General features: G+C 47.9%; 1 protein-coding gene across 3 annotated transcripts in view; it reads right to left on the bottom strand.

Annotated features, from left to right (window-relative positions):
- XIRP1 (xin actin binding repeat containing 1) overlaps positions 1-23,474 on the bottom strand; it is a 33,506-nt gene extending 10,032 nt beyond the window's left edge. Inside the window, exons 1-7 of one of the 3 annotated variants that reach the window (XM_042044086.1) lie at positions 23,394-23,474; positions 21,892-22,036; positions 20,617-20,671; positions 18,836-19,249; positions 17,986-18,067; positions 1,507-1,661; positions 181-234 (exon numbers count right to left, since the gene is read on the bottom strand). In XM_042044086.1, coding sequence (XP_041900020.1) covers positions 181-234; positions 1,507-1,661; positions 17,986-18,067; positions 18,836-19,249; positions 20,617-20,671; positions 21,892-22,019 — 888 coding nt within the window. In that variant the 5' untranslated portion in view covers positions 22,020-22,036; positions 23,394-23,474. Of the gene's footprint in view, positions 1-180; positions 235-1,506; positions 1,662-5,723; positions 5,773-17,985; positions 18,068-18,835; positions 19,250-20,616; positions 20,672-21,891; positions 22,037-23,393 lie in introns of those variants that run through there. The other 2 variants (XM_042044088.1, XM_042044087.1) reach the window with 2 other exon arrangements.
- Positions 23,475-24,134: the final 660 nt, after the last annotated feature.

Below are 24,134 nucleotides of genomic sequence, written 5' to 3'. Positions count from 1 at the left end.
GTTGTTTGTTTTTTTTTTTAATCTGTGAAAAACTTCTGAATGTGGGGAAGGGCAACCGAGCAGCTGATAGCTATATTCAGTATGAAAGTGCTCCTGGCTGCCTTGTGTGGGTATTTAGATCACACTCACAGGCCACAAATATTTGGTTAGATAATGGTGCTTATCTTAAACATTTCCTACCTTGCTTTTTTTCTGTCTGTGGGGAGTGTGAATGGAGTTGTCCTTCACAGTACTCTGGAAAAGATATGAAGAGAAATGCCATCAAACTGCACAGGGAGACACATTATCTGCATATATATTTTTATGTGCTTATGTGTAGTAATGTGTATATCAATTACACCTGAAAACCATGCAGGTTGTGGTTTTCTGTTTTGGTTTACTGGCAGTTCTGTACAGTTGAAAAAACAATTTTATTCCAGGTTGATCAGAAATATGTCTTCTAAAGTGCCAGTCAACAAATAAAACCCCAAACCCATTTTTTCAAAGTTAAGCGATAAACAAAACTAGCACTGATTTTTCCAAAGTTTGATTTAGCCAATATTTTTCCTTATACTTCAATATTTCAAAAATTAAAACTGATCTACATTTGTAATTGCATTATGAATTGTGTAATTTAATGCTTTGTAATTTAAAAAAATTTTTTTCTTGGTTTTCTAACCAGTTGTAATTTTCCAAATGCAGTCTCCACTTATTTATTTTCAGCTGGGACTGCTTCATCTGGACCTCTCCCTGATACACGCTCCAGAGACTGCATCTCTGAGCAGGGGCCCCATAAAAGGTTGAGAGTGTGGGGAAACATGAGCGTGCCTGCAGGAAGGGTCCAGGTATTAAATCCCATCCCACGTTACTCCTGGATCACCAGTGGAACTAGAGAAATGGGAAAAAATGTGCCTCATAACCCTTATAACCCGAATTATCCCGTGGCCTGATGATCAGCCTGGAGTGGGGGATTAAATCTCTGGATCCCAGAATAAGGGATAGAGAAAGAGAAGCACAGGGAGGTTGCACTATAATGTTATGCCTGAGTGTGGCATATCTGGACATATACACACACACACACACACATATATATATATATATATGTATATAGTATATAGTATATGGGGGGGGGGTGTGTCTGAATGAGGATAGCATGGAGATGTACATGTTACTCTGTTCTAAATATTTCCTCCATGGACGTACGTGAATATAAATGTGGAAATAAAATGGAAATCTTATGTATGAGTAAACGGTATAGTCTAGTGAATGTAGGGGGTGTGTATGTGCTTGGTGTGTGTGTGCGCATGTGTGAATTTAATTAGTATGTGATACACGTGTGTGTTTGTACACATTTATCTTATATTTGCAAGTGACGAGGGGAAAATGGTCATTTTTGGGAAACTAAACCCTGTTTCTTCAGATTTACAAAAGCAGACGTTCTCTCTCACCCTCTGACAGGCACTTGCCGGGCCGGGACATTGCTGGGATGCCGCGGGCGGCTGGGGAGGGGGAGGACTCGGTTCTTACCGGCTGTGCGGGGCTGGCGTCAGCAGCAGCAGCTGTCTGGGACAGATACAGAGCCGACAGCTCCTTCACGGAGGGTGCAGAGGACCTCCCTCGTCCTTGCTGAAGTATGTGGCTGGTGCTGCCTGATGGGTCTAAAAATGACCGTGCCCGATCATCTGAAACAGGGACAGAGGCGTGCGGTGAGCCACGAGCCACAGGCGGGAGGGCAGCGCCAGCATCGCTGTCCACGGGCTCTGCCAGGCTTCTGACGCCACACACCGAGTCCCCCCACAGCCCCACCCCTGTCCCCCAAAACTTAACATCACACCCCTCTGGTTCAGGGAGAAAACACGGGCATTCTCATCTCCTTCATGGCTGAGGTGGATGTTGAGCCTGAATGAGAGTAACACATTTGGCAGTGACTTGATTCCTGCATCCCTGGGCAAGGCCATCACCAAACATGAGCCAGTCAGAGGACATGGAGGAGCTACACATACCCAGCTCGAGCCAATTCCCACTTTTATTGCTCCATGGCCACACCACTCTCCTATGGGTGTGCCTCACAAGCAGTTATGTCCATTTATCTTTGCCTCTCCCCTGGGAGCTCATTTCAGGAGAGATGAAAAGGGTGAGACTTGCCCCAGGATGTAGCAGGGAGCCTTTGGTAGACCCAGAGGACCAAACCCTGCTCTTGAATTTACAGACCTGATATTTTGAGCTGCACCAGCTCCCATGGGGTCCCCACTGGAGCTTCAGTTTTCAAAGAAAGAGGCAACTTCAACATGTAGCTAAGACCTTTCTTTTTGCGTTAATCTGCCAGGTGTGAGGATGGCCATCTCCACCTCCCATCACAACCATATATAATATATAGAGCTTTACACCTACAGGATGCATCTCAGCCCTCCAGGTTAGTCAGGGCTGCAATTTCCCTGTTGCCACTGTAAAAACACGAGAAGGTTCTCCCGTTCTCTGCAGGGCTTGCACTGCTGTATTTGGATTTAGTGAGGTATTTGCAATGCTTTCTGTTTGAACAATGGGCTCTCTCTCCACAAATCCAGCTATTGCACAGCCAGGAAAGGGCTGATGTATTTTTTAATACGTGCACACTAGAAGCACTGCAGCCATTCCAGCATTCTTTGCCCTCAGACCTCAGCCCCCAAATCACGGGAATTACAAAACAACAAACCTAATGACTCTTCTTCTTTGTGTTCTGCATTTAAGTTCAGATTTCCAAGTTTTTCTTTAAAATACTGAAAGAAACTTACTCTGGTTTTATTTTAAACCGACAAGAGGCAACTTTGTGCACTAAAGGTACTTCAAATGAAATACCAGTTTCTATAGGCACAGACAAGCACAAAAGAGCCATGATGATAAGAGCAGAGGGACCTCAGACCCTGCCAATTGTGCTGCTGGCAGGTGCCAAACCCCAAGATTTCTGTTGTCCTTCGTTCCAGCTGCTTCTGCAGGTGTGCAGGCATTTTGATGCAGAACCAAGGTTGGATACATGGGGAAGCAGTGGGATGCAATACAGATTTAACTGCCCAGTTCTGCTCGAGGTCAGTAGGGCACCAGAGGAGGAAACAGAAGAAGAGATTTCCTTAAGGCTTTTTTTTTTTCCCTAAATCTCCATGTAAATATAGCACCTTTCTCCCTGATTTCTGCTGTCCACAGCTTAAACATTGAGGCAGAAGGAATTATCTGTCTACAGCCACTGGAGCCGGTGGCAAGGCTGGGGCAGACCTGCTGCATCCTGAGATAGGCTGTGAGGTTGCAACCACCCTCTGGTTGCATCATTTCCCCCCACTTTTCTCAAGACACCCCAAACTTTGTCTAGATTCTGGATTTTTGAGGTGAACAGCATCCTGGAAATCATAGAATGGTTTGTGTTGGAAGGAACTTTGGAGAACATCTCATTCCAAGCCCCCTGCCATGGGGAGGGATGCCACCCACTATCCCAGGTAGCTCCAAGCCCTGTCCAGCCTGGCCTTGGACACTTCCAGTGATGGGGCAGCCACAGCTTCTCTGGGCAACCTGTGCCAGGGACTCGCCACCCTAACAGTAAAGAATTTCTTCCTAATATCTAACCCCAATCTCTCCTCTTTCAGTTTAAAATTGTTCCCCTTTGTGCTAAGGTCATCAGGAGGGTTCTTGCAGCATGTGCTGAGTTAGCTGCAGAAAGCTTTGGGGAATCTGAAAAAATTCCTTTTGAGGAATTTGAAAAATCTTGTCTGCAAATCTCTTTCTTTCCTCCTATATTGCTGAATTACCTACTGGAAAGGCAAGAAGGAGTCCAATCAGTCTGGCAAACAGAGAGTTTCTTCTCTGCATGGTAATGAGATTTGGCGAAGTCCTGCAGTAAGAGCAATGGGGAACACTGGGCACAGTGAGTCTTGCTAGATTCAAGGTAGAAAGGAAACTAAGCACAGATTTGCAGCCTTTCTGGCTGGGAAAATGAACACAAGCCCTTGACTGTCTTGAACACCACCTCTAGGAGATAAGAGCACCTCATGGAAAGGCAGGGACCCTGCCTAGGCTGATGTGAGTGTTCCTGTGATTAACCAGTTCAGTCTGAAGCATTTAGCAAAAGCATCCCCATGTCCGTGAGCTGGGCTGGTGATGTTTAATGGTCTCCTCCCACCCCAGGCTATGGGCATTACTGCTGAGATGATATAATTTGTACTAACCTATAGGCCTGTAGGTTCACATACTGCATAAAGAAAAGCAACGTGCCCCTCCAGCCACGAACAAATAATGCAGCTGAAGGAAGATTTCCAGTTCAGGCAGTGGAAAGTAACACAATGTCACAGGGCTTGTTTTAACAACAGATATAATTAGACACAAGGCTTTTGTTGAAGGCATCCCCTTATCACTGCCTTTGTTTTTTCTTTTTTTTTTTTTCTTCTTCCCTTCTCATTTTTGAATATTTTTTTTGCAGTGCACAGGCTGTGCACAGCCCTGTGTTTGCTTATCACTTCTCACAAAGCCTCCTGCGTTGGAGAGGCGCTGCTCCAACCCGCTGGGCTGGCTCTGCGCTTGCACGAAGTCTGGTCTCTGCCTGAAGAAACAGGCTGCTGCCACCCTCTAAATCGCTAATTATAGATAAGAGCAGAAGAACAACAGTTTGTGCCGCAAACGGGAAGGCTGAGTTGTCACGTGTGCGCGGATCGCGACATCCGAGCGGCACCGAGGACATCCCAGGAGCTGGGAGCGAGGTGCCGCTTCACAGCATCCCCTGGGAAGCAGCGGGGAGCTTCCCAGCTGAAGATGCTGAAGCACAGCTAAAGGTCGCCGTGCACACCAGGCTTAGGGTGATATTTGTTGTGGGTGAGGTGGAAGCCCAGCCCTGCAGGTCTCTTGTGCCGGGCTCCACATTTCTGCCTCGCTGAGCACAAGGGCTCCGCTGGCGCGCTTGGCATCCGCTCCAGCGCTGAGTGATGCATCCCGAGCCGCGCTGATTGACTGCACGGACTGCAGCCCCAGGGGTGTTAAACATGATCCTTCGGGCATTAAAGCATCCCCTGAGAGCTAAAATAGGAGGAAAAATCTCCTGAAAACCCCCTCCTCCCGTCCCACCCAGTGGCTGGCACCGCGGCCGACGGCGCTGCCGTCCAAATGAAGGATACAGGGAATGTTCTTCCCTGCTGGCGTTTGTCGGCAAAATGTCCTTCGTGCCAGTGTCTGGCGCCGGATGAATCTGCACATTTTGTGTGAGGGGCTGCAATGCTAGGATTGCCTGTAAGGAGCTGTCGGGTTTCTTGAGCTCTTCCCCTGCCCCACGTTTGTGCAGGTCGGGCTTGGTTTACAGCCTCTCTGTCCTGTAGATCACACCCCAGGCAGGCAGGGAGGGCTGTGGACATGGAAACTTGCAACAGGGGAAAAGAATTCCTTGTATTCGTTTGTACTCACTGATCTTTCTAAACACAGGGGGAGAAGACAAGGCAATGGGGGAAAGAGGCTCTAAAATATTAATCCAGAATTTCATTCACTTCCTCTCCATTTATTGCCCATAAACCACTCAACTCTCTGTCTCCTGCTGGAGGTAATATTGCAGGTCTCTTGAACCAGAATCATCTTACACCTGGCAGCCAGCTCCTAACAAGTGGAGAACAAATCACCAACAAGATCTCTGCCCCCTCCCTCCCCTGAGAAAACCCCATCTCACCAGTAACAGGGCAGCTCTGTCTCACCCTGCTTTCTATTTAAACCACTTCATCCTATGAATAAACAATGCTACCCACCTGTTGGTGTCCACCACCTCTGCCGCTGGCACTGCTTCACAGCCCGGCTCCCACCACCAGCCCCAGTGAGCTACCGAGCGCCTGAGTCACCTATTAAAAAAGGAACCTGCAAGCTCAGCACCAGTCTCCCGGGTCGCCTGGCCAACCACATGTCATCAGCTGTGCTCCCAAAATCAGCCGCCCTGAGCAAACACAGCTGCTAAGCAAAGCCCTTTGTGTCGCCGCGCGCGCCCCACGGCGCTCCGGGAGCTGGGGGTTGTGTAACGGGGCCTGGGATCGGAGGGGGGCTTGCACGGGGCTTGCACGAGTCAGGGGAAAGGGGTGGCCCTGTGGGGCAAGTTCTGCCAGGGTCCTGTCCCTCTCCATGGCTCACTGAAGGGAGCAGTGCCGGGGAGAGCATCTCCTCTTGAATCTGGCATCCTCAATCCCCTGCTCCGTGGCTGACTGACATTGCTGCTCTGCAGGTCAATTTTGGGTTTGCCATGTTGGCTGCTGGGCCTGGCATGTCCTGTGCCATGGAGCACAGATGTGTTGTGGTCTTATGCCTTGGCTACACCGTGGTTTGGGTGCCATGATACATTTGGTTCATCCCATGGTGCAGGACCCAAACCCAGTACTCAAAGGCCAGGAAGAGCAAAGGGAGCCATGTCCTGGAGCTCCTTGGCACCAGGGAAATCAGGGCAGGAAAACAACTGATTTCTTCAGACTGTGAAAGCAACTTTCTTTTCCAAGGGGATGGAGGTAAACTGACCAGGAGATGCTGCTTTGTGACGCTCTGGGCTGGTTGTTTCCTGGAAATTTGGGGCTGGCATTTCTCCCTGCCTGGGATCAGCCATGGTTTACCCCCATCAGATAGTCACTACCAGCTCAGCCTCCTGACCCAGAAGTGTGTGTCACCCCTGTGTGACTGAACGTGTCCCCATTCCCACCTGCTTTTCCCTGCTGTTCACTCCAGTGGAACTTCAGCAGCTCACTGACCTGGATGTACATCTGGAAGTCCCAGAGCTGGAAGTACATCCCTGCAGATGGGAACCCCATTTCCTAAGTGCCTCTGCCCTTGGATGTGGCAGCTGCATATGCAGAATCACATCTGTCCCATCCTCCTCCCATTTTTTCTCCCCAGAGAATCCATTCCCTGACAAAAGTGACTCCTAAATACCGGCACAGCTCCACGGCTGGGCTGGGGTAATTTGCACGGATGGGTGAGCACCCACAAAAGCTGGCTGGGAAACCAGTGCTGCTGCTTAATCCAGGAGCCAGGCAGCCCGTTGGGGGTGCTCAGTCAGTGGGGAAAGGTTTAAATCTCTGCCCTAACCCTCTGCCCGTGGCCCTGGTCCACAGGGAAGCTCTGCCAGAGACGACACATGCTGAAGGAGGTGTGGGAAGCAGGGCAGGCTCCCTGCCACTCCAGTTCGGAGGCTGCTGAAAAGGTGAGTGGTCCTGGGATGCTTCAGTGATGGGTGGGCAGGGAAGGGTAGTCCTGGGAGGGTGAGGATTTGGCCAGGGGAGAGCATCTTTATTTTTCATTGCCCTCACAACCCATTTGTGAGGCTTTAGAGAATGCTAAAATGCTATCTGGTTTCTCCAAAGGAAGTGGAAAAAACCATGGGACAAAGATGCAACGGGGAGCATTGATGGGATTTTAGGCTCTAGCAAAGACTGAGGACCAGTCATGCTCTAAAACACCCTGCTCACCCTCACAGGTGCTCCCTCCTGATGCCTGGATCACACTTTGTTCTCTTTGCAAACTGCAGTACTTTCTCTCATTTTCAGTCCTACAAAGGACTGTGCGTGTTTGAAATTCAAGCTTTTTCTTTCTGCCGTGGATTGGCCCTTTCTGTGGCAGAGTGGCAACTGTAAACATGTTCTTTTTACACAGAATTCATGCGGGTTTTTACAGTTTTGATCCAAGAGTACCTGTTTGTTATAACTGTATGGGCTAGGAATCGACCTTTCAAAGTGAGAACTGAGATTTTCACATGCTCACCTACCAACTCAGATGTAAGAACAGCACTGATTACAGTTGGATGATTAATGTAAATCATACGACCTAAAAAGGCTTTTTTTTCTGATTCCAAACTTTCATGAGTACACCTTGTCCTTTCAAATGAATTTGTCCAACATCACATACAATAGATCCCTGATTTGGAGGTGGGGAGCACTGCTGGTATAGAACATAAGTGTAATGACCAACACATATCAAATAAATAGAAATCATTCCCTTTTGAAAGGGTTTAAGAGAGATTTCCCTGTCTGCAAGCCATATCTTGCAATTATTAGAGGAGCTCTGGTACATAGAGTTAATAGGTGAATTCTGGGGTGGGAAATGGGCTGAAAAGAAAACCACCAGAAGCAGAAGAAGGTGCTAGACAAAGAAGTAAAATAAAATAATGTAACTAAAGACCAGCTGTGTTGAAGAGGAAATAAGATTTAAATTATCATTTCATGCTTTAGGAATTGCTTACTAATTATAGTGAAATAATTAACATTTTGCACATGTATAAAGTTGCATTTGCAAATCTTAGAGAGTGGGAGGAGGTGAAAGGAAAAAAAAAAGTGTCTTGTTTCCTGCCCTTGATTGTCAAAATCAGATCTCTTTGCAATTTCCAGCACATCCAAACAGAAGGTTCGTGATATTTGATCACTTCTGCAAATGTTTTTGGCTCTTCGGTGTCAGCTGGAATTTCTTTGCAGGAACAGCATCATGACCCCACAGGTAATTTAAAGAGCTTCTGAGAAGAGTTGGGAAAATTTAGCCTCAGGCAGAGCTGAGTATCTGCCCCAAGGCAGCTTGGGGCTATTTCTGGGCTTTGCAAAAATCCAGGAATGTGGAGGACTCTATTCTGGGCACCAAAAAAATGCCAAGAAGCTCTGCTGAGAGACAGCTGCGAGTGGCATTGCTGTTTGGGGACATGGCCTTCCCGAGTGGGCCAACTGCTGTGGGCTTGTCTTTCCTTAGGGAGGGTTCCAGCATCGCCCCATCACCCCACGTTTTGGGTACCAAGGGCCTGGAGGAGGTGGGTGCAGCCCCGCCTGTCCCCTCGGGATTGCCTCATTCTCTGTGTTCCTCTGCTAAGTTAATAAAGGGTTAATAAAGGCCGAGTGGATGTTTAGTGACTCTGTCCCTGGCTGTGTGTCAGTGGGGGTGTCCAGCACTGCCCCCTGACACATCGTGGGTCACGCCCTCCTCACACCGTTCTCGTACCCTCCAGTGACTCTTCATCTGCTATTCACAGAGGTGTTTTTCACTGGAATGGTGATAAACACCCCTGCTTGACATCCATTCCCCGGCTTCTCTATCTCCCCTATCCCATCATCAGCACTACTTTTATCCCTAACCCCTCTCCCTTTTATCCCTAACTTCCCTCCTGCAGCACAGCTTCTCAACCCTTGCAGCCCGGAGTTCAGGATGAGCCCTTGTGATAGCAGCTTCCCTCCCTCTAAAATCCCCTTCCCAGGGAAAGCAACACCGAGCTCCCCACTGGAATAGCCTCAGCCTGGGGAGAGGGCATCTTGGCATGCCACAAATACCAGACCTTTTAAGGGAAGCCCTCTTTCACCCCTCTGAAGAGATACCTTGGGAATGTGTGTGCAGGCACGAGCCGTTTGAGCATCCCTGGCCTCACATCCTGCCTGGGATGCGGGGCCCAGCTGGGATCAGGCTGTGGCGTGCAGCTCTAGGCATTTCTTTGCCATGCCATGGTGTTTACGTGGGGGCATTGCAGGGATGCCACGGACCTGAGGAGCTGCAAGGCCATGCCTTGGCTTTCTATTCTTGTCCCGGTGTTTCCATGCCACTGTCAGCTCTTTATCACCAGCAGCCAGAAAACTGAATACTGTTTTGGATGAAAGTGTCACACCCCAAACCAAATTAGCAGTATCCTTTAAAGAGAAAACCCCAAACCCACTTGTAGCTACTGAGATTCCTGGGAAATTTCCATTTGCTCCTGGGTAAGGCAAATTGCCAACGAGAATATGGGAGAGGAGAGAAATGGTTGGCTTGAAAGGGTAAGGTACCAATAAGGTACAGTACTTCAAGAAAAGATTCCTACTACTCTGTTCAGACCCAGACCTGGGACTTTCACCAGTGCTGAAGAAGGATTTCCTCTCTCCTAGTAACTGGTTTAGGGCATCCTTGCCTGGTTTGCCCCCAAAAGGAAGTGTTTGTATCCTAAAAAATACTGTTCAAGGGCTGAAAACAACCTTTGTAAGATGTTCCTACAAATTTTTATCCATGCTGAATCCCTTAATTGCCACTAGTGATCATCTACCACTTTGCCTGGACAAGAATATGGATTTTTATATTTTGCCTCTTCTCATGAAGTGACATCTGTACCTGAGGCATAGGGGAAGAAAGACAACTCTACCTCTCTTTTCCCAAATCCCTGTTTTCTAACAAAAATCTGAAGCTATTTCACATATTGTTTTGATACAAAGATTTGAGTGACAACTAGAGACCTGGAAGGAACTGGGGAAAGCTACAGAATTTCTGTTATTCTCAAAGCCATCAGAAGGACGTGAATCTCAGAAGGAAGTATCAGGCATTGACAAATGCATGAGCTGAAAAAAATACTGCTTTCAGCTCAGGCCAGGCCCTTCCCACAACGACTGAGGGCAGCCCCAGGGCTGGACCTGCAATCCTGGCTCTCCTGGTGACCACAAGACAGCCCTTAGAACCAAAAGGCAAATGGATAATCAGGTGTGAGACACATGTGCACACACAGGGGCACATATCTGCTCCATCTTAGAGTGACGCAGATTTTTGGAGTGTCCTTCCACACACGTGAGCACAAATAGGGAGTGGGGTATGGCCATATTAATGCTGCTGACCCCACAGGCTCCTGGAGCCCTTTGTTTGGCTCAGGGTCACAAACACATTTCTCAGCCCTCTCTGGCGATAGGGATTGGGGAGACAAGGAAAGAAATTCCCTCTTTAACTAATCCTTCCCTGCCTCCTGTTCCCTAGGGATGTAAGATCAAGCAAAGCTCATTTAGTTCTGAACAGTCCATGTCTTGCTGTCTGCCCATCACCAGTCCTGAGCCCAGTTTGGGTCTGGAAGGTGCCCCCTCCCCCCCAGCATCCCTCTGGCTCAACTGAATCCCATACAGATTCTTTTCCCTTTTTTGTGCTCAGAGTGACCAGAGTCATGGTAAATAACAGTGTTTTCTTGGGAGAGAGCTGACACTGACCCCTGTCCCCATGAATTTCAGCCTCAAAGCTGTGAACTTCGGTATTTCAGGATGGAGGAAAAGCACCCAGGTACCAGGCTCTGTTTCTGGCTAGAACATGCCCAGATGCCCTAAACCACAGTCTTGAACCAAACTAAAGCCACCACACATGGAACACACCCTCTGCAGCACAGAGCAGGATTTACCAAGCTTTGGGCCAGCAGAATAAAATCCATGGCTTTTCATGAGCTGCAACACTGCTTCCATAGTGTGAAACACTAAGCATCCTCCTTTGCCCTTCATTTTAGGATCAGTCTGAGGTTCGTATTCATGCAACCCTTCACCCTGCTCTAATCTAACCCAAAATTACTTACAGGGAGGTCTCTGTAGTCCCAACAGGTGAGTCACGTCTCAGACAGCCCCAGTGGAAAATCCGCGTGAAACCCAGGGCCAGGCAGCCCTTCGAATATCCCAAAAGGAGCCCTGCTCCACACCCCACACCCTCGGTCCTGTTCACTGCCTCCCAGTGGTCTCTGGCAGCTGGTTTTATCTCAGAGTGCTGGGCTATGTTGAGAGGATGAACCACTTGGTCTATTTTTAGGGAACAGTGAAATTGCTCTTCCACCAGGCTGAGTCAATCATGAGTCCCAGCAGTCCCGCGCAGGGGTTGGGAAAGGCTGGAGCCCTGGCTTATTTTCAGAATTTATTCATTCAAAATACCCCTGGTGTAACCTGGTACGGGACAGGGGATGCATCCAGGCAATGGTGCAAAGGGGAAGAGGCATTTCCCTGACTCACTGTCATGTCCTCAGGCTGTGACCCACACAGCCAGGCCCCCCTGTCACCTCTGGCCACAGTCAAAGTTTTAAGAGAAAAGCTGGGATGGTGACAGGGATTACCTACATTTTCTGGTTCCCTGTTCCCTCATGAGTTCCAGTACTTTAGAACCAAGAAGGAAAAAAATTACTTTGGGAAAGTGACTGAAAGAAGGACAACCACTCTACCTGCCGTATGGTAAGCAGGGAATTGCTCCCATCCTTGCAGCAGTGTGGTGTCACAGGTATCTGCTTCTGCTCTGGGAAGTGTTTGGAGAGGGATAATAATAAAACACTCAACTGTGGAGGACTTTTGATGCCTTCAAAGTCCAGCTGGGCAGTGGGTACTATTTTTAGCATGTTGATGGTGGGTAAAACTGTATGCCAGAGCTGGGGATGCCGTCTGGACAAGATAATTTGCAAATGCAAACATAACCAAGAGCTCTGAGCATGCTTTTAAGAGTCCACCTTTAGCAGGCTGGGATACCAATATGACTAATGTACCCAGTAATGTCGAACCAGTCCCAGCTGCTCTCTCTTTGGTTTGCTTCTCTGTCACCTTTAGAGAGTGTATGTTTGAGAACATCACCCCATGGCAATGGAAGATGTGGGCTGGCTGTGCCAGTACCAGAAGTGCCCATCACCTGACATAAAACACTCCACGCTCTTTGTTCCAAAGTGCCAAGCAACTGATGCTGATTTTCCAGTTTCACAGAATCCCAGAGTGGTTTGGGTTGGAAGGGACTTAAAGATCATCCAGTTCCCAACCCCCTGCCATGAACAGGGATACCTTCCACTAGATCTGGTTGCTCAGGGCCCCATCCAATGTGGCCTTGAACTCTTCCAGGGATGGGGCATCTACAACTTCTCTGGGCAACCCATTTCAATGCCTCACTACCCTCTGAGTAAAGACTTTTTTTCCTAACATCTAGTCTAAATCTCTCCTCTTTTAGTTTTAAATAATTTCCCTTTGTCCTCTCACTATGTGGCCATGTAAAAGGTTTCTCTCCCTCTTTTTGTAAGCTCCCTTTAAGTACTGAGACATTTAAGTTTTTTCATGCACTTCTCCTGAATAGTTTTGCTGGACTTTTACAGGGGTGTTTGGAGGGGCTGCTGCCCCTCTCTTTTCCCTGTGGGTCTGCAGGTATCAGAAGAGGATGCTACACATCTCCCAGGCTGCAGTTCAGCATGAGGTGTGGTTTCCTTGCCAACATCACATCCCATTCCATCATGTCCAGCTGCAGATGACCATCTGTTTTCACTGGGGCTCCTGGAAGGGCCCAGCTCCTCTCTACCATAGCCCAGTTTCTTTAACCATCCTGCAGGGCTATGAGTTGCCATTCCCCTGCTGTCTGTGTTAAGCTCGGTGCCTCAGGAGATCATCACCCCTCCTTCTGTTGTGGTCTCTGTGTTCTTTGTTGCTTCCTTCAATAAATGAGGGTCAGAAAAAGAGCTGTCAGGAGGGTGCTGGACGTGTCCTTGATGGCCAGCCAGGCAGAAGGCTGGAGATGGCAGAGGCTGTCAGCAAACACACACCTGCTCAGGGTGGCAATGGGGTCTGCAAACACAGCAGCACACTGGGGACTGAGATATCTTATTCGTTCCATGTGGATGGAGGGACACAAACACACGAAGTGAAGGGCAGAGCAAATCAGCTCAGTCAGCAGCTCACAGTGGGTATTTGTGTGTCGTGGCCTGCCTGTGCCCAGCAGGAACACACAGGCTGCCTGTGAATATTTGTGTGGAGCTCTCTTTTCATCTGCAACAAGTATGTGTTCTGCCTGCACACATGGCTGGCTGTTCTCACTCCCCCTGTCTCTCTCCATCCCTAGGTGAAGGACCTGCTCTGCTGTGGGCTGTGACTCCCACGAGTGTCCCCGTCAGTGCCCCTGCAAACAGGTCCTGCAGCCCTAAGAAATCCGAGCTACCTGACAGCTCTGCACAGCTCCTGGGGAAAGGGTTTTGTCCTCCTGTCTGGCAGACAGCAACTAATTAGAAGGCAGGAAATGAGGAAATTAAAAAAAAAAAGATTACTGAGGCACTTAGATTTTCTGAGAGGCACTGAGGGTGTGATGGGAGGGATCAGCATCCTGGGGATCTGGAGCAGAGGGCAGACCTGAGCCCTTGACTAAGATGGAGTGGCTCTTGCTGGAAGCCCAGTGAAGAGGGCAGGAGGGTCTTAGCAAGGGAAAGACTCTGTAGGTTAGATTGAGTGAAAGCAGAGACTGGGGCTTGCAGGAAAAGCCAATTAGGAGGGACAAGCTTGTCTGCTTTGATTGTTGGCAGAGCTCAGCCAGGCTCAGCAGAGGCTGATCCCTCCCCTGCTCTCCACGACTGCCTGGGAACTGCTGCATGCTTCCATGGCAGCTTCCCCAAAAAATGCCTGTGATCTCAGTTTCCCTAATCAGCTGTCACAGGGGCTGGGAGATGTGACAGGGGATGTGTGGCACGTCCTGCTGCCCCTTCTTTCTGCGATGTGAGGCGTTTGAGTCGGGGTCAAGATGGATCTCCTGCTCAAACACCCCAAGTTTCCCTCCTACCCGAGCTGCAGATTGGGTCCTTACAGGAGTCCTGACGTTCAACTCCTGCTTGTCATGCCCAAGAAAACCAAAACTGCTGAAAGGGAAATGAGTTTTAAGGATTGTTACGACTGCAGGAGCCTCTATCACGGCAAGTGCCAGAGCTTCCTTGAACTCGGAGCCGTCTGTAGCCTGAGCACAGCCTTTTATCTTAAATCAGCATTTCCCCCCCGCCTTTCAGACCTTTCCAGTTCACTAGCGATGTTCTCCCGAGCCCGTCTGCTGAACAGCGTGCGCAGACGGCGGGATGATGGCTGCAAAGCCCCGGGTCATGGCGAGAGGGAGGGTGGCAGCCTCCCCCCACCGCTGGGGCTGGGACACAGTGCCCGGAGCATCCTTGCGAAGCCCGATTTTGGATTGGCAGTGAGGCAGCTCCGCGGTCACTAGATGGCACCGCACTCCCTCGCAGCAGAACGCGCGGGGGCTGCAGCCAGCAGGGGATGAAATCTCCCCTGGCAAGCAAACCCTCGAACCAAGCCTGGGTCCCCTTGCGTGCAGGATGGGCGACTCCACTGTTTCCTGCCCTCTCCTTCGCCTCCTCTCCTTGCTTTGAAAATTCCCCTTGTGTAGAGGTGGAAATGAATAGAATAGAATAGAATAGATAGAATAGAATAGATAGAGAAAAGAAAAAAGAAAAGAAAAAAGAAAAGAAAAAAAAGAAAAGAAAAGAAAAGAAAAGAAAAGAAAAGAAAAGAAAAGAAAAGAAAAGAAAAGAAAAAAAAAAAAAAAAAAAAAAAAAAAAGAAAAAAAAAGAAAAGAGAAAAGAAAAGAGAAAAGAAAAGAAAAGAAAAGTAGGAGGAGGGGTTTGCAGGTGGTTTTGAGGCTGCCTGGATGCTCCATAGTTTGCAGTCACCTCAGGCTTCTGTTTCATCTTTGCTCTGCACCGAGGTAACATCCCCATGTGCTCTTCAGCTGGAAGCCCTGGATAATGGAGCAGTGTTAATTGTGTATTAACACAACATGCACAAACCAGTGTGCATGTCCCTTTTCCCTCTTCCTTGGCCACAATTACCTCTCTCTGATTGCCAAAATTCATCTAGAAGTTGTTGATTTTTAATTCCAGAGTACTCAAGAGACTCTACCTGAAGTAAATTAGCTGGTGCCTTCTCCTTCTGAATATTAAAGTACTCAAGCTTTCAACTATTTCCCATTGGGAAAAATTGTCCCTTGATTTGCCGTCTTCCTTCCTAGGAAGAATTTTGTTCTGCTGTGTAAATCTTCTAGTGCTCAGTTTAATCTCATTACTGCAGACTACAGCTGCTTGGACCTCTTTAATTAGTGACTTGGTGACGTCTTTGGTGGCAGCTTCCTCTGGATCATCTGATATCACCAGCACGACCAGGGGCACAGCCCAGCTGGTTTGGCTGCCTGGGAATGTACTTTTCTCTGGGGTGTAGCAGCCATCCTCTTTGAGCAATGCTCAGGCCTGCAGCAGTGTCTCAGGTGCGACTGTGCTGTGCCTAGAAAGAGATGCAGCCACTGGTGCTTTGGCTTTCTGTGCTGTTATTCAGCTCCAAACTGACATGTGTTTGCTGATAAACCCAACTCCAGTCAGCAGAGCTGTCTTGAACACTGCCATGCTGTTGTCTTCTATATCAGACATCCCAGCCCCTGAGACCTGTGGTCTGTGCTTAAATTATATTAGTGTGCGGCTTCAAACTGATGCCATAAAGATTTTTTGCCTTTTCTTTCATACCCCTGTTATACCTTTTTTACAACTTCTGTATTCTTAGTGCTTTTGCCGACATTCTTGGACTTGTTTGTCAAGCTGAGAGACTCAACATTTTAGAAGCTTCGTAGTTAGGGATCAGTGTGCCCCAGACCCCAAGGTCCTCTCCAGAACACATTCTGTAAACTCTGATAGAACCATCCAGGGGAAGGTTCCTTGGGGAGGGGGGCTCACTTGAGCCTCTCATTGGGGAATCTTTGATAGATATGCTAATTAGTAACACCTATAATGTTATACCCGATCTTTTGGGGGGTGCATTTTTGCAGGGTGCATTTTGATGCATTTGACCTGGACGTGTGCACCTAAGGATCCTTAAAATAAATACCAAGGTAAAATCCCTTTTCCCCTTCTAACCATGTATGACTCTTGATTTTAAGACCAGGAAAAGGCATCAAAACCACTTGACACTGCTTTCCCCATCCCAAGTCTGGGATATCCCCTCCTCATCCCTCAGGAAGGGCAGTGGGGCTGTCCCTGTGGGATGGTGAGGAGGCTCCCGTAGAAGATCTGCCCTGGTCACTGCTGGGGCCCGTGGACCACCACCATCTCTCTCACTCCATGGGAATGACAGAACACAGCACAGGTACAGCCTTGGATGTGTCTGGTCCCTGAGAAATTTTGGACAGCTGGTTCCTGGGCTTTTTTAGGAAGCATTACAACTCCCATCTCTGAGCAAATCCAGCACCTACCTCAGCAGTAGCTGTCGTATTCCCAGCTCCCTGGATGGAATTGCCTCCCCAGAAGGACCTCTGGGACACAAAGCCCTTCCAATGAAGAACGACCACATGAAGCCATGGCTATTACAAGATCTTTGAGTCAGGGGCTGGGGAGTGGTGTAAGGCTCTAAGATAGGCCATGATTCACCCCTCACCATCCAGAGGAAAAGACGTTCCTGGTGCTGGAAAAGGCACACAACACTGTGACAGTGTTGAGCTAGATAGAGTGGTGACATCATGTGCTCTGATACTAAGAAAAAAAAAATCCCAGCAATGCTGTGGAAACCTCAGCTCCATCATTTGTGTGCTCATGTAAGAGAGTTCTTTTCCCATGCAGCTGGGTAATTAAATACAAGGTCTCAAATCCAGGCAGCGTGTGATCCTTTTTCCCTTTCTTGTGTGACAGGCAAGAAAGAAATGAGAAGGAAAAAGAACAAATCCTAAATCCATGGTTTAAGGAGACCCTGGATTCCTGATCCAGGGACAAAAATCGTGGGATGGTCCAGTGGTCTCTAATCCAGTCATTATGGGATTTTTGGAGACCTGCTTTTTTCTGGCCCAATTCAAACAGCAAAGTTTGGCAAAATTCAACTCTTTCCCATTCAAAGCTTGGATTTCTCACTCTTGACAGATGCCTCATGCCTTGAATTATCCCTGACCTGCTTTAGTCCCGATGATATCATAACATTAGGGATCACTTACATGCTCTATCTTAAGCCAAGGATGACTCTCTCTGATGCACCACTGCTGCCAAATTCAAAAGGAGCCCAGCCAAGGCTCCTTAGTTAGGTACAAAGGAACCTCTCCCTCTTCCTCTCCTCAAGGCTGAGGTGCAGGAAGATATTACTAGTCCCAAACTAAACATGGATGTATTTCTGCCTTGGTATTTAATAGCAGCTATTTTTAACTGCTGGGATAAGAGCACAGGGAGAGCCAGCATGGCTCTGTGGACTCATCACTGGCCCAGATCCTGGCTGTGCTGGGATTTGCCAGCTTCGTGTGGTGGGACTGATCAGAGCTGCAGTCAAGGGGTTGTCTGCTCTCTGTGCTCCCTATCCTTGGTCACACTCCTGAAGGTCCAGTCCTGGCAGGACCCACATGTCCCCAGCCAGCATCACCCGATCAGTGTCTGCTGCGGGGTTCTGTGGGAAGCACAACTCCATGTAAGGACCCAGCAGACCCTTCCCAGCTGCAGCTATAGAGGTGGAAGGAGGGTAGCAATGACACATGGTAACCAAAATAAATCCAACTCACAGCTTCTGCCCGTGGCTGAGTCATCGGCTGTGTCTGGCACCAAGGAGATGTTCCCCTGCCTGTCCCGGGACTGCTTCCCTTCCTGTGTGGGAACAACAGCAGGGAAACAGGTAAGTTCCCACAAACAGAGGAGAGGAGCTGCGCAAAGGCCCGGTGTGGGGAAAGTGACAGCACCAGAGGTTTTCCAGAGGCAAAGGTGGCTTTTTTTTCCTATAGGACCCAGCCTTGGCTTTGCTCTGTTCTGTCCAAGGGCTGTGCTTCACAGTTTTTGATGCTTCACCTCATTTCCAGAGCTAAATGGAATTTCCCCCACCCATCTTTGATTTTGAGGCCACCTTTCAGAGTCAGGACTATCTGTCCATTTCCTTTACCAACTCCCACAAAGATTTTTGTGTCTCAAACACAGCAGTGATTGGTGTCGCCCTTTGCTGCACTCCCAGCGAAGGACCAGTCCCTCACATGGACTGATATCAACAGCAAAGAGATGAATATGATAACTTCTGATAGGATCTCATCCATAATTAATATTCCAGATGACGCCAACATGGTTGGTATAATTTCCCATGTTTCCTTGATGTAGGTCTTTCTCTAGGCTGCCCATTCCTACCAAGTCCTTCCCTCCAGGAAGAGGATTACTACAAGGAATGGTTTGTGGAGCATCTGACCTCTGCCTCTGGTGCCATTAAATCACCCAGAGCTGGGTGGCACTAGACATAAACATCCACAGGGAAACCTGTTCCCTGTTCCTAGGGATTGGCATCAGTGGGTGATGAAGCACCACCACGAACTCCAGGAATATATAAGGGTAAAATATATTTCCAGGGCCTTTTGAAGAAGAGCGTCTACTGACCTTTGCAGCAGACTCGCTCCATGTGCTGGTGGCAGGACTCCATCGTGCCTTCCTCTGGATGCTCTGGAGAGGGGAAAGGAAGGCTGGGTCTCCGTGGGGTTTGCTCTCCATGCTCAGGGGCTGGATCGTTGTCAGGATGCTGCCATGATCAACCTCCCTCTTCCTCAAAGACCCTTTGGGAGATGGTGCCTCCAGTGGGGCACAGTGTGAACTCTTACAGTGTGGGGTGATTTTAGGGGTGTCAGAGCTGGTTGGGAGTCCTCTGAAATTCCTTGCTGGAGTGCCAATCTTAGGGATGGGAGCACTCTCCATGGGCTTGCTTGAGCACATGTCACAGGGATGACTTTGAGGTAAGGCACGGTTTTTCCCCACTGGAATGACATTGTTCTGTGATGGATACCTCGCTTCCATGAGCTAAAAAAAACCAAAACCAACCAAAACATCGAAATAGGTTCTTACATAATTTCAATAACAAATCACGTGAAATTTTTATTTTCTGCTCTTCTACTTCAAGCATCACATCTGTTATTTTCTATCTTTGTGGAATGAAAGAGTATCCCACCGCTTCTACGTTCTCCGAAATAAATGTCAAGGACACAATTTAAACTTTAGTTTGTTTTTGAAGAGTTGAAGTTTCTGTCTTGCCTGTTTCCAGTGAGCCCTCCTGACTTGTCCATGAGCGTGCAAGGAAGCCTTGGAGTAGAAAAAATATGGCCAGTGGTTGTCTTCCCTCTTGGATCATTGCTTTATTCCCATCTCCATCATCCTAGTCTATTGAAAATGTGTTTCCAAACAGTTGGAAACACCCACCCCTCTGTCATTTCATAGGAAACCTCCAGTTTTTTCTTAGAAAGCGGCACTGATAATAAAAATTTTCTGATTCTACCTTTTGTTTAATTAGATGGAATTAATCTTTCTGTGGTCAGTGGGAATCAACCCCTTCTTTTGCAGAAAAGCTGGATAAAGTCCAGAGTATCTGCCTTCTGGCATGTTATCTTTTTTATTCCAGGTTGTAAGAGGCCCCTTATCACAAAGCAGGGTCAAATGAGCAAACACAGAGCTGAGAACTGCACATTATGCCAATGAGTTTGTAAGCAAAACATGAGGGACACTGGTAGGTGGGAGGTGCCCCTTTGCCATGATGTGAGAACAGCAGTCACAGCTTCTGGCCCGGGGGAATTCCATTTGAGATGCTGAAATGCAGACACCTAAATGAGCTGTGAGCAAAATCTAGTAATGAACTTCACGTCCAAGTCCCATTATAGTCAAAAGCACCAAGCCAGTGCTAGAACGGCAGGGTAGGATGACAGAAATGACACCAGCACCTAATTTGAGACACACAGGGCAACACCAAAAAACCTCAAGCTAGTGGTGCAGGAGGGCAGAGATGCCCCAGTGTCATCCCTGCCAGCTCAGTGTGGCTCTCTGGGTGCTTTAATGGCTTTGTGCACCTTTTATCTCAGGCTGGAGCCTTCCCTCACTTTCAAGCCAGTACTAAATCCTCTGCCAAGTCCTCCATTTTTGATGGTCTTCCATTAGATTCTACCTCCACCTTTCACTCTATAGCAATCTGAATATTACACATGAAATCTCCATCCTGGAGCATCTTATGTATGTCAGTGCATCTGTACATACTAAGAGGCAATTGGGTCTGAGCTGTCCTGGGGTGCAGTGGTTATTGCAGAAAATGCTGGGATTTTGTTTGTCTCTCATTGACAAGAACTGGAGCATTATGTCGTGAGGACAACTCACACCAACAGCTCTGAGCTTTTGGCTCTCACCTTGGGATGCTCTTGCTTGGTCATGTTTCTTTCACCATTCAGGATGCGCTGGTACCTGCAGGGAAGACAGGAGATGGCACCTCAGTCCCTTTTCAGCCTGAATATATTTTTGCATATTGTGAACAGGCTTTTTCTGCCTTCCCCTACCCTCTGGAAAATATCAAAGTCAAGAGAATCCAAAGACAATCTTGAAGAGTGACAGAAATGTGAGAAATCTCTCAAAGAGGACTGGTTTTAGCTCAGGGCAGTACTGCCAGATGCAGAGTGAGCCCTCTCCTCCCGAGCTCCATGCAGATATGTCCCTGGAGCATCCATGTCCCCACTGGTGGGGGATGTGTTGGGGGTTTACATTGCCTGAACAAGGTGTATTATTGCACTTTGCTGATTTATAGCTTGGAGCTGAAGTCAGGCTTTCCAGAAGCTCAATTTATTCAGCTTTAACCTAATGTAGAGGGATTTACCAAGTCAGTACCTGACCTAATATAACACCAGTGATGAGTGAGACCTTTGCAGAAGAAACCACCTTCCTTCTGTTCCGTGCTCTGGGGAGTGCACTCTCAGCTTTCTCCAGAGACCCTGCCAGAGAGATGGCTATTTGCAGTGGAAACTGTCCCACTGGGAAGTTCAAGAGACAGACTTGACAGCTGCTCTGTCACTCTTACATGGAGGGAGATGTACTTTGGGTTCTGTTCCTAATCTTATTCGTCTCACGCTTGGCAGTGCTTTGGTCTGACCTCAGTTATGGGTTGTAACAAGAAGAGGAATCAGCCCTTAAGAGGCTTGGGCTGAAATGTGACTCTCCCTGGAGCCTTTTGGTGAGAGACAGTTGAGAGAAACCAGGAAGGGATACAGTGCCCATACCCCTCTTTCTTTCCCATCAGCTCATCTCTCCAGTATTTGCTCCTTTCCCTTGTGGCACCTTACAAACTACCGAGATTAAAAGCTTTAATTGTCCACCTGGGAATGCTCCAGTCCTTAGGGTCAAGGGCAAATTCCTCTGCATAATTTTATTTAGTGAAGATTGTCGAGTGTGCCTGGATTTTAAATCAGGACTTCTCTTCCAAGACATGATCATGCACTGGAAATCTACAACAGATAGGAGCACTGGTGGCAGAAAACACCCACCTCTCACTTGAGACCTGGCAATTTGGGATGCTGTGTTTGGGAAAGATCTTATCTCAGTGAGATCTGTTTGTTACAGAGCTGGGAGAGGGAGAGTTCTCCCTGGAAGTCCTCAGATCTGAGGTGAACTTCAGCCACAGACTAAACACCCACCTGGCAACCAGTTCTGAGACAGACACAGCTTTCCTCAGAAGAACTGCCCTGAGCTCTGGATTGCTCCTTGGAGAATGGCACAGAAAAGGGAAGGACTGAGCTGGCCTCAGCTTCTCGGCTTTTTCCATGTTTTCTGCCTCTGGCACTGAAACAAGAGAGCAAAGGTTATGGTGCTGGATGTGAAGACTCAGGGAAAAGAGGCCAAAAATCAGTGTGTCCATCTCTGCTCAGGGGACCGGTGCATCAGTAAAGGGCTGTCGAACAAATGCTGTCTCCACTGATACATCTGCAAACCTCATCACTGAAATTCACTTCTGAAAAACAAAATGGGGTTAAAGAAGACACAAGTTAAATTAAATCACACTTAATGCAGGGCATTGGTCTTTTCTACTCTGCCTACCACTTATCTCATTCTCTTAGATCCCAAGTTCATCTCTATGACAGTGAGAGGGAAAAGACACAAAGAAAATTAGCTTTAAATAATTTAAAAGTTATTTAATGGAATTTGTATATGCATCATTAGTTAAAATTTTCTGATGTTCCCAGTGTCACATAGACCTGAACCAGCTCTGGATTCAGACAGTTACTGGAGATTTAAGCACCCCTTGGCCTCTTCTGCCAAAAATATTCTTGTTTTCCAGACTTCAGCAGTGTGCAGCAGAAGTCTCAGGCATTGTATTTGCATTGACTGATCTGACACTTGGAAGTACATTAGGTCATCTGGGGTTCATTTTCTGAATGTAGACAGAGCTCTGGGGACCCACAAGTTATATGTAATTGCTTTTTAATTACTGACACAGACATTTGAACTATGGGATTATTAAATACTTGTATTTATATTTTGAAAGTATTTGTTCTAAAAGCCACGTTGCTTGTAAAAAATGTTTCATCAGCAGTTTCTGTGGCTCTGGCCTGAGTATTATTCAGTGTCCAGAGTCACTGTCCACCCGTGTTTGGGTGTTCACTTCCAGATGCACTCAAAAGGGACAGATTTTCGGGGGGATAAGAATGTCATTCAGCAGCTTGTGAATCTCTGCCTCTTTTCTCTCGTGTCTGCTAAGACATCTGAAATCAAGACCAGAGGGAGGGAAATATATTTCTCAGTAGTTGCTTTAAAAATTTCCTTTTTTTTTTTGTTTTCCACGTCATTTCCCATGGTGTTAGAGAAGAGACAGATTTGTCAGATCACAGGCTCCCACCTCCCACAATTCAGGGATTGTTTCCTGTTTTTGCGGTGGTGTCTAACATTAAACAATTCCAGGTTAAGGACCCTCCAGGGATTTATTTTGTGGCAAAATGAGCCTGTTAGGAGGGAAGTATTCCCTATCCCTCCTTTCCCTTAAATACAGGCAGTCGATGGAAATACCCTTCTCAGCCCACCCTGAAGAGTTCCCACAGCCAGCACAGCATCCCCCAGTTGCTGAGGGTTTACAGGATTTTTCTGATATTAATTGATTCCATCTCCTGTGATCTGGGAGGGGTTTTTGTGTAAAATCACTTACATGCTAGAGCGCTTCCCTCTGCCCAAGATCTGCCATTTGATAGTCTCCTTGGGGCTCTCCAGCACCACTCTGCTGACTCCTTCCTCTCCCCCTCCTATGCAAGAGAGGAGGCAAAGTCCCTCGGCAGAGCTGCAATTAAATATTAAAAGCTGATGTGCAAATGGGGATGGTGTGAATGAGAGAGCTGGCACTGAAGAGTGGAGGAGATGAAGCCTCCTCCCTCCTCCTGTCAGCTTTTTGCCAGTTATTGAGGTCTCATTTCTCCCCATAAAATCACCAGATAAGTTCAGATCCTGGCTGGGGCACCCACATCCATCAAGACCCAAAGCTGGAGTCTGATTTAGGTGGGAAGCTGCTGGAATCCCCCCTTGTCTCAGAATGAGCTCCACTGTAAGGGGATTTTTAAATGGATGCTTCTGGCACAGGTCATATAGCCATACTCCGAACCTGAGAGTGTTTTCAGCTCAATTTGTGGTCCCCTGGGCTTGTGGCTTTGCTGAGGATGTTCTGCACGAGCTGCAGGAGAGGGCATCTCTCTGGAGTGTTAACAGCTCCAGGGAATACACTGCTCCTCCTGGCAAAAATGAAAGGCAGGCCAGGGTCCAGATGAAATGAATTGAAATAATTCACCATTAGGGGAAACAGAGGGCAGGACTGTCAGTGGAGATTTGATTTAGCCAAAACCTAAGTTTGATTAAAGTCAGAGTCTGGCAAAAGTAGCCCCCTCACCCTCTCAAAAAG

Source organism: Corvus kubaryi, unplaced genomic scaffold, assembly GCF_017639235.1.
Source record: "Corvus kubaryi isolate FWS band 111438036 unplaced genomic scaffold, C.kubaryi_AGA036_p1.0 37398, whole genome shotgun sequence".
NCBI classification, from domain to species: Eukaryota; Metazoa; Chordata; class Aves; order Passeriformes; family Corvidae; genus Corvus; species Corvus kubaryi.
Note: the sequence above shows the minus strand (reverse complement) of the source record. Positions and strands in the feature narration are given on the sequence as shown.